Source organism: Crocodylus siamensis, chromosome 1, assembly GCF_052110815.1.
Source record: "Crocodylus siamensis isolate JL-2025a chromosome 1, ASM5211081v1, whole genome shotgun sequence".
NCBI classification, from domain to species: Eukaryota; Metazoa; Chordata; order Crocodylia; family Crocodylidae; genus Crocodylus; species Crocodylus siamensis.
In genome coordinates, this window is record NC_143395.1 from 219,169,080 (window position 1) to 219,179,492 (window position 10,413).

Sequence of the window (10,413 nt, forward strand, 5' to 3'; positions counted from 1 at the left end):
TTTGGCACTCTGCTGAAAAATGTTGCCAACACTGAACTAAACATTGATCCATTTTATAGCACATTATGTATCTAGCTTGTGGTGCTCTGGCGAGGTGCCAGAGGACTGGAAAAGGGCCAATGTGGTCCCCATTTTCAAAAAAGGTAGGAAGGAGGACCCAGGAAATTATAGGCCTGTTAGTCTTACCTTGGTCCAGGGGAAGTTCTTTGAGAAAATTATCCAGGTGCACATCTTCAAGGGGCAAGCAGGGGAGATCATGCTTAGGGGCAACCAACATGGATTCATTAGAGGCAGGTCCTGTCAGACCAACCTGGTGGCCTTCTATGACTAGGTCACCAAATCCTTAGATGCAGGGGTAGCAGTAGACATAGTCTTTCTGGACTTTCGGAAGGCCTTCGACACTGTCTCTCACCCCATTCTTGTTAAAAAAAATCAGGAGCTTGTCAATGCCTACACAGTCCGATGGGTTGCCAATTGGCTGGAGAGCTGCACCCAGAGAGTGGTGATGGACAGGTCATTTTTGACCTGGAGGGATGTGGGCAGTGGAGTCCCCCAGGGCTTGGTCCTTCGGCCGGCACTGTTCAACATCTTCATCAGTGACTTGGACAAGAGGGGGGGAAAGCACCTTGTTCAAATTTGCGGATGGCACTAAGATGTGGGGGAAAGTGGGCACGCTAGAAGGGAGGGACAGGCTGCAATTGGATCTGGACAGGTTACGGGGTGGGCGGATGAGAATAAGATGGGATTCAATATTGACAAGTGCAGCAGCATACCTACAGGCTGGGGAACTCCCTTCAAGCCAGCACAGAGGCAGAAAAGGATCTTGGAGTCATTATAGACTGCAAGAGGAACATGGGCCGCCAATGTGGGGACGCAGTCAGGAAGGCTAACCACATCTTGTCATGCATCCACAGATGCATCTCGAGCAGGTCCAGGGAGGTGATCCTCCCCCTTTATGCGACACTGGTCAGACCACAGTTGGGGTACTGCGTCCAGTTCTGGGCACTGCACTTCAGGAGGGATGTGGCCAGCATGGAGAGGGTCCAGAGGAGGGCCACTCGCACGATCAGGGGGCAGCAGGGCAGGCCGTACGAGGAGAGGCTCTGGGACCTGAACCTGTTCAGCCTCCACAAGAGGCGGCTGAGAGGGGATCTGGTAGCTGCCTATAAACTTGTCAAGGGGGACAAGCAGGCAATGGGAGAGTCTCTTTCCCCCGAGCACTACCGGGAGTAACAAGGAACAATGGCCATAAGTTGATGGAGAGTAGATTCAGGATAGATATAAGGAGGTGCTACTTCACAATCGGGGCGGCTAGGAGCTGGAACCAACTTCCAAGGGAAGTGGCGCTCGCTCCTACCCTAGGGGCCTTCAGAAGGAGGCTAGATAGACACCTAGCCGGGGTCGTTTGACCCCAGTACTCTTTCCTGCCCATGACAGGGGGTCAGACTTGATGATCTGCTCAGGTCCCTTCCAACCCTACCAGCTATGAAACTATGTTTTACCCAACTCCTGAATTCTTTCCACACAGAAAGTGACAATGACCCTCCTAGCAGTCAGCTTCTTTTCTTCTTAGAATTCTCTCTCTGCTACTCCTGGAAATTTCTTATACCTCCTCCCACTGTTGTTCTTTACTATGCTGTGCCTGGCCCCTGGTGATCAAACCTGAGGAAGGTCTTGCATTCTAAAGCTTGTCTAACTCTATTCCAACTACATAGTTGGTCTAGTAACAGATACCATCCTAAGAAATCCTTGCCTCTTAGATAATTTCTGGACCATCATGGCTACAGCATCACTCTTACACTAGTATAACCTCCATATTGGCACTAGCGCATAGGTACTCATTACAGAACCCACATTAGTGTTAGTGAATGCCCTGGAGCTCACGACGGACCTGATTTGGTCTGAATTTCATTCCTCAAAGATAAGGTCAACGCCAAGCAGAGAACCAATGGCAGCACCATCTGTTGCATCAGCCGGCTCCTAGCCTCAAGGCCAGAGCAGAGGGGCACCCACCAACTGATTGTATCTAGCTTGTGGTTGCCCCGGCTCCACATAGGAGCAAGTCCTGCCCCCTCCTGCCCATGCCCACAGTCCTGGTCAGCATGCACAGCTTACCAGTGGGGCTTCTTCAGCAGCTGCCCAGGTACTGCTCAGCTCCACCAAGCCTCCTGCACCTCCCTCTCCTCTTGCCCCAGCTGCACTGATTAGGGTAGCACAGGGAAGCAATGGTGGCCATGGGGACATGCACTGGGCAGCAGATGTTCAGCCAGAGAGGGGGAAGCTGGAGCAGGCAGCTCCTGCCCCAGTGTGCCGGACTTCAGCAGCAGCTCCTGGCCATTTTCCACCTACTCAGGTGCCTGCTCATTGCACTGGGTAGGCAGAGTGGGTAAAAGGCAGCCTGCAGCTGGAGCCCCTCACACTGGGGAATGATCCTTCTGGCTGCAGCTTCCCCCCTACCTGGCTGGGCATCTGCTGCCCAGCCCACACTCCCACAGCTTCCCCACACTACCTGCTTCCAGGAGCAGTACAGCAGGAGGGGGAGGGGGAAGGGGAGCCACTGGAGGTGGGGGGACACAAGCAGCACAGAGATGGCTGCAGGTTGGTACACCACCCAAGCAAGCTCTGCTGCACGCACGCCCTCCCCACCTTCAGCTGGTTCCTGGGACCTAGCCTGTGGGCAGCCCCTCAAACACACATGCACACCCCATTTTCTATCCCCCCTGCAAACACATAATACACAAAAGTAAGATTATTTTGAGCTGTTATATACACCTCTGTATACACTACTCAAAAGAAGTCAGGACAAAAGTATTTTTAAGTAAAATTAAAATATAGTAGATGTTTGATTTTTAGTACAGTATATGAAGTTTTTAATGTCAAAATGGTATCTTCTGAAATATTTTGTGTGTGCAGTCATCAACAGCTCACCAAAACTTGTGGCCTCCCAGCCAAAATAATTTCCTACCCATGCTCTAGCCCTCAACATCACCATGCAGAGCTTCTCTCCAAAGTTTCTGTAGTTCTTTCTGTACTCTCAGTACCTGGAGCAGACCCCTTCACATACAGCTCCTAACAATAAGACTGATGGCTTCAGTGTTGGAAACTAACTTCAATGGCAGGTCTTCCCTCAAAACCATCCTCTTTAGCATGGTCTTGGGTGTCATCTGCCTGCCCCATCACTATTCAAAAGTACTGGCCTTGACCATCAATGGATTTTAGATCCTGACCTTCCAGGATATATTTCCAAGGGGTATTCGAAGAGTTTCAGCTTTCCATTACACAATTTACAAGTTTTTGCAGTGAAGGATAAACATGTGGAACATCTCAGGATATGCAATTCCCTGAAGACAGAAAAGAAGCATTGTGCACTCCCATTTGAGGGAGCTGTCCATGCAGAATGGTCTTAGGTTGAAGCTCACAGATTTCAAATGTACCATTTTGACAAGCCTTGTAGTACAAGGAAATCTTAAGGGGAAGTGTGGAATAGGGAAAGAGGCAGAGTGGCAAGTGGAATACACAGACAAGACACTGGAAATGTATGTGGCTGGGGGCAAGGGGGAGAAAATAAGAAGTCGTTCTGAAGTTTGGTTTGTTTGGGGTTTTTTTTTAAAGAAATATTTCAAATTTAATCCACAACAAGAGCTAGTGGATTTGACACTTCATAGCTTCCTTCTCATAGCCATGCAAAAAGGGATCTGAGGGAGAATTGTGGCTATGCACAAGCATGAGGAAGTACAGAGCACAAACATAATTTAATGGTTTTCATTAAGAAAATTCCCCATGTTGCTTCTGTGTCCACTGGGGAGAGCACCTGTGCCCCCTCCAGCTCAGTGATCTGCCACAGGGGGACCCCAGGTACTCCCCCAGACCCAAGTGGCACTAGTTGACCTGGAAGTGGACTGGAAGTGTTTCTGGTCCACTTCTGGGTCTGCTGCTGAACACACTGGGGAGTCCCACACGCTCCTGTGGGATGCTCCATGTGCCCCAGCACTGCAGCATTTACGAACCACCTGGTACCTTGAGGTACGTAGAAAAAAAAACATTTCAAGCCATGTCTATGTCCGAATCACTGAATCTTTCCATCTGGAGGGTTCCAATTCGATTTGGAGAGATTAAAGGGTTGCCCGATTCGATTCGGATTTGGCCACCAAATCAGGCCGAATCAAACCAGGGACCAAAGCTTCGCACAGCCCTAATAAATATAATCGCAACTCACAATTCTCATTTCAACACCAGTAGGAAAAGGAAGCACATTATCTAACTGCTGCAGCAGCAGCAGCATCACAGAAACTGGTTTGGGTTAAAAAGGCTGTGTCTTTTGCTTTAAAAAAAATGCAAGAGGAATGAACATTTTTTAAATCCTTTATTAAGAAGAAAATGTCTCTCTATTCCAGCTGGTCAAGATCTCATAACATACAGTTCAGAAAGGTGATAGGCAGTTTCTTTACTGTTACAGTTTTGTTTTGGTTTTTTTTTTTTTTTTTGGGGGGGGGGAGTTATATATATATATATCTCTCTCTCTCTCTATATATAAATAGCTCTCATTATTAAGGTTGTCCCTTGAAGTAGCCTGCAGAAATAACTTGATATCCTTCAATTCCCTGGAAAAAAATCAGTCACCCCACAGCAAGTCACCTAGAAGAGTAAAATAAATAGATAAATAAAAAGCTTCGAGAGAGAAAAATTCTACAAGACAAGACATTATCAGTACTCAAATAACTTTCAAATTAAAGGTTGCTCTAGTGACTGACTTCAGGGTTTCACTTTGGCAGCATTTCCAAGAACACAAAGTATTGCCTTTTGTCACAAGCATGACGCACAATAAAAGATTACATAGCAAGGAAAGCCATATTTAAAGCAGGACTGTCATTTTTAATAATCTTAAACCTTCTCAGCCCTGGTTCCTACCTGCCTTCACATTCAGCTCTGTTCCAGGACAACTTTTTATTAAGGATCGAACCATGTTCTGGCCTTCTAGGATTGCTCACAAAGGATGCAAACTCCTGATGGCCTTTCACTACCAAAGACTATCGGAGGCCAACATCAGTTACTCTTGTGCAGAGATAGATACCTGCTTTCCCTTCCTCTTAAGGCAGCCAAATTTCACAGCCAACAAAATCTGTGATGGTTAAGGCAGTGCTGATCCTGTCTTGAGCAGATAGGGTTGAACTAAAAGTCTTTTCAAAATCCTTTCTAGCCTCATTTTTCAGTTATTCTGTTCTGCTAGTTCAGGCCGACTAGTGACACTGAGTTCTTAGGGTCAATGAAGAGACAGTGACCAAGTGGGGAGCAGAGTTTTGAAATCTATACTCACCACACGCACAGCTCCATTATTCATCTTGCTTATACTTTAAATCCCAGTGCTCTCATGCATTCCTTATGGGCCTCAATAAGAGGCCCACAATTCTCCTCCCCTTTTTCAATGATACTACAAAGCAAAGAGATTTCTCTGGTTAGCCAGCAACACAGTCATCATGTTAACACTCCTATACACAAGACCAAAAATCTGTAACTTTCATTGTAAACGGGACACAAGCATATCACAAAATTTAGTGCGAGACTAAGTGTAAAACCAGCCAAGTTGGTAAAGGTAAACATCCCCATTTGTTTGTTTTTTCAAGTTTCCCCCCTCCCCAAGTTTAGTTTGCTGCCACTAACTCAGCTTCCTTGATAGAGAAATAACTGAAAACAAAACAGCACCTAGAAAAAATGCTGTCTGCCTCCTTTTGTTTCCAATGAAATGAAGGCCACAGGAAGGCCTCAGTTAAGATGGATACCACTTTCCAACAGCTTCTGCAAATGTAAAGCACTAACTTTCTTTGCCAGGGGTAATCTCCCTTGAGAAGATGGCAGATAGTTGGGCTCTATTGTTAGTCTGTTTAGTAGAGCCCAAGACAATGCACTGTTTTGCTAAATAGGAGTTTATAAACTATTTGTTCAGAAGTGAGTCCAAAAGAAGGTAAACCCACCCAGGCTGAAAAAGTTTTTGAAATCTTGTGATTTGAGAATCCCACTGCATAGATTCTGTAGGCTAACTATACTCCATCTGCTAGGGACTTCCTCATCCCTCCACCAACAAGCCATCTGGGCACCACCCTCTCTACTTTGGGGACATTTTGCAGTTCCCCACAATGTTTCCTTCACAGTAGGTCCTCTGTTGCCTGTGGCCCTCTCCCATAGCCAGGAACCTGTATGCCCCATGATCCTCACCTGCACTTGCTCCCTACCAGTTCATTTTTCCACTCCATCTTCAGTCTGGATTTCTACTTTCCACATCACAAACATTCACATGTTCTCTTGTGAATTCTACTTTGTCCCCACTACCAAATCCACTCTTCACCTGGCACATACTTTTTCAGACTATCACTCTTTTCCAGCAATGGGTCCTCGCTTCCTCATACTGCTCCTCTCTGGGTCTCTCACACATCACTGTGGATATCCTCCCCCAAACCCCATGCCAAACCTGGTTGTTCTAGCTTCCCCTTCTACACTAATTCCTCTTCTAACCCCCCCTACACATACTTCCTATAAAGGTCATCTTACTTCTACTACGGTCTAAGCTACAGAAAACACCTGCATACAGCAATGAAGCTGCTGCCTCCAATAGATATAGCCTTCAGGTACTTGAAGGCTGCTATCAAATCCCCCCTCAGTCCTAGGATACAGGATATTCTTAAGCAATAGGTTTTATATCTGTTCAATTACGCATCCTTTATTATCCCCTCTTGAAGGTTAGGCATTTATATTAAACTAGCTAATATATCTTTATTTTAAATCCTACTAAAAGCTTGTCCTTAAGGATATCAAGCAAGCAGTACTGAGTGCCACAAGCAACCATCTGTTGCATAAAACAGCTTAATTTTAAAATGCCTAATCTTTCCAGAGAAGGCATCTGCTCTTTCCTCACAAGGAAGCATTTCCTTTTCAGGAACTTCTGCACAAAATTTTGTACCACCTTAAAAACAAAAGAAAGGAAGGTCTGTACCTCAGATTGTACACCTTTCAATCACAGGAGCTCATGTATTAACAGTCAGGGTGTTGCTTGCTGCTCTACACTACTACTACAAGGTTTCAGAGGTGTTGAACAAAATCTTTGCACAGAGTACTGTTTTTAAAAAATAAAGCCAATTTATTTATTTTTAGAATGTTTACCGCAGATATTATCTCCATCTATGAAAGCACCTACCAAGTTTTTGTGAATTAAAAACCACATTTCACTAAAATACACAAAAAAGTTTCTATTTTTTTGCTCTGTACAAAACCCAAGGCAACAGAAGACCTTGACAAACGTGAGAAAGAAAGAAAGCATAAAAAATGGGTTCATATGAATAAGATAATACAAACAAGCAAAAAACCAAAACAGTTAAGTGCATAAAGGTAATTGCAGAAAAACTGCAATTTTCCTTTTGTCCGTATATAACTCCACCCAACCGAAAGACTTCCCCTTCTTGAGCATTTTCAGTTTCACATGACTCCTAGTATCTTACTGCAGAAGGAGTGTTGCAACCCCAGTATCTGCCTGTGCAGAAACACTCAGCGAAACTTAAATGCAGCAATATTTGGAAAGGGAACAAAGTATGCTAAGGGGTAATTAATGAATAATTACAAGATGGGATTTCAGGAAAAGGCCATGAGATCTCTCAGACCCTGCATTATTACTCTCTCAAGGAAACAATGCCAAGCACACAAAGAAAAAGAAAGAGAGACAGGACAATATACTACAGGGGCCAACAATCTTGTGCCAGGTGAGAAGACAGATTAGATGAAAACAAAGTTTTTCCTCTCATTACTTATACTGGTGGTTCTCAACCTTTCCAGACTCTAGGTACCCTTGGTAGTTAGGCTCACAACACTACTCAGAAAGTGCCAGGTGTTAGCATTTGCTTGGTGTCTTTTCTGACTACAGAACTATACTAGAGCAATTCTTCTGCTGCAAAGAAGTCAGACAGAGAACTACCGGGCAGTGTTGTTCAGCACTATGGATTTCTAGCTCAATCATACCTGCATGCCCTAGTGGACCTAACACTGTGTGGCACCCTTAAAAGGCTCCCAAGATGCCCCACAGGGCAGTCGATTCCTGAGTATCCCTGACCAGAGCTGCCCCTATGGGTGTGCAGGGCCCGGGGCATATCAGCCTGTGCAGGGGAGGGAGGGTGTGGTGTCAGCGAGTGGCCAGAGCACAGTGGTGGTCTCCTCAGCATGTACCAATAGCACTGTCCACAGGGCCCCCCCATAAAGCACAGGGCCCAGGGTGGTTGCCCCGACTCACCCCCCCACAAGGGACAGCCCTGTCCCCAGTTTACAGCCATGACACGCAGTTATGAAAACACACAAAAAAGTGGCATAGCAGTTTGGGCCCTTCGGCTTTGCAGTAAAGGGAACAAAGAAGCACCTGTCCCTTGCAAGACACCCATCTCAGCTGACTCCAAAAAACACAAAAAATAAGGTCAAAAAGTAGTAAAATTAAAAAAAAAAAAAATCAAGAGGCCAAGATCAAGTGGAGAAGGGAACGGACAAGCATCCATCCCTTGCAAGATGCTCATCTCAGCTGGCTCCAAAAAACAAGATTAAAATATAAGATAAGAAATAAAAGAACCAAAAAATAAGATAAATAAAGCAAAAAACAGTATGTAAAAATAAATAAATAAAGCGGTTAAAAGAGAGAGAGAACCCAATAACAGGCGAAGCCCAGGTGCGGAGGGGAGTGGGGAACACCCCGCCCCATGCTGCCCCCCACGCACCAGGTGTCCCGCGCCGCCTTGGTCTCCGGGCAGGCGCAGCAGGGCTTCAACGGCTTCTTCTCGGCGGGCTCCGGGCCCTGTCCGTCGCACGTGGCCGCTACCAGGCTCGACATAGCCACCGTCCCTGCGTGCACCACCTAGGAGTAGGGAAAGAGAGCGGAGGTTAGCGCTGCCCACAAGGCACCGCCCCGCCTCGTCGCCCTCGGACCCCTGCCCTCGCGCACCTTCAACGCCTTCCGCTTCCAGGGGGCCCAGCACCACCACTGCGCACGCGCCAGCCAAGCGGACCTTCCCCTTCCGGGATGCCCCATTCTGAACCTGCGTGATCCGTCCAGGGCGTGCCGGGAAATGTAGTCCTCCACCGCCCCACACAGATTCGTCCGCACCGCAGGCTTCGGCGTTACAGTGCCGATGCAGTTAGCCCCGTCCCTCATGACGTAGCTTTGCCCCTCAGCCCACGCGCCCCGCCTGGCTCCATTGTCTGGCTCCTGCCAGGCCTGTGGCCTCTCCTGGCGCTTGTTGCATGATGATGACCCACCCTTACCAGCCAGCTCCCGGAGCATCGCCACCTGCCTCGCAGCCCCCTTCCTACACCTGGCTGACCCCCCTGCGCCGCCCAAGGCACATGCCCATCCTGCAGCCACCCTACTAGTTAGGATTGCCAACGCTCCAGGATTGGCCTGGAGTTTCCAGGAATTAGAGACGAAGCTCCAGGAGACTGCTGAGAGTCGCCAAAAGATAAATGCTGGGGCGCTCATTAAAATAAATATTAAACGTTGAATCTGATGTTTGTAGTAAGCCAGTGGGATTTTAAAAGGAGACAGGAATGTGCATTTGCCTTCCTGATGTGAAGTCATCCGTGTCATTACATCGTGTGATGAAACCTCCTGGAATAGATTTGGGGAGAGTGGGCAGTCTTACCACTAATTTGATCCAGACCCCAGCATGTGGGCAAAGAGGAAGGACCCTGATGTATACCCCCACTCCCATTACAAACCTCTCAAGGGAAGAGGGAAGTACGTATGGGTTCCAACACCCATACTGCCCCTTCCACCTAGGCACCCACTTCACCCCTATGCCGGTTTAGGGGGTCTTCACATCTGGAGTCACCGTCCTCTCACTCTTCACTGTTCTTGTTCCCTAAGTTAGGGGTCCTAAATTCTGCAGATCTTCCTGCACCAATCCTGCAGTCCCAACGCTAGCATCAGCTTGCAGTAAACTCTTGCATGGTTCAAAAAAAGATGCATATTTAAGGAACAGTGTGGGATCTAAAACTACAGCTAGTAATGTTGCCATTTGTCTTACTATGGCTAGTGCTTGCACACGTGACAAGGGCAAGCTGCATGGTAAGTGGCTGGCTTGCACTTTCTGCTTACGGCCTTCTCTTGCTTTACACCTGAGCACTGTATTTCCAGCACACTAGAGTCCTAATCTTGTGCTACAAATGAAGGAGTCTCAGTCTTGTAACAGCAATGTTAGTCTGACACAGCCAAACAAGTCTTTAAGTGTTCACATTCTAAATACACCAGTCAGACAAAGGAATGATAAGAAGACAGGGATGCAGAGAGGTGAAGTTACTTGCTCCAGAATCACGTGGCAAGTCAGGGACAGGACTGGAAAAACATCCCTCATTTACTAATGCCCAGGTCACATCCCTCTCTATCACCTGACC

The 10,413-nt window shown here is 47.0% G+C and overlaps 1 protein-coding gene across 1 annotated transcript; it reads right to left on the reverse strand.

The window, feature by feature from the left end:
* Positions 1 to 4,344: 4,344 nt before the first annotated feature.
* Positions 4,345 to 9,067, reverse strand: COX17 (cytochrome c oxidase copper chaperone COX17). Its single transcript, XM_090057029.1, has 4 exons — positions 8,966 to 9,067; positions 8,742 to 8,878; positions 5,315 to 5,428; positions 4,345 to 4,635 (listed from the first exon to the last, which is right to left on the reverse strand). Exons 1-3 carry the CDS (start codon positions 9,050 to 9,052, stop codon positions 5,344 to 5,346), a joined length of 309 nt encoding a protein of 102 aa, XP_089913155.1. The 5' UTR covers positions 9,053 to 9,067; the 3' UTR covers positions 4,345 to 4,635; positions 5,315 to 5,343.
* Positions 9,068 to 10,413: the final 1,346 nt, after the last annotated feature.

Excerpts from the sequence above, each read along its gene's own strand:
- COX17 (XM_090057029.1), bottom strand. The coding sequence starts at position 9,052 with ATGGGGCATCCCGGAAGGGGAAGGTCCGCTTGGCTGGCGCGTGCGCAG. Across the intron at positions 8,879-8,965 it reads GGAAGCGGAAGGCGTTGAAG|GTGGTGCACGCAGGGACGGT; the intron begins GTGCGCGAGGGC and ends CCCTACTCCTAG. Across the intron at positions 5,429-8,741 it reads AAGGCGGCGCGGGACACCTG|TATCATTGAAAAAGGGGAGG; the intron begins GTGCGTGGGGGG and ends TTTGCTTTGTAG.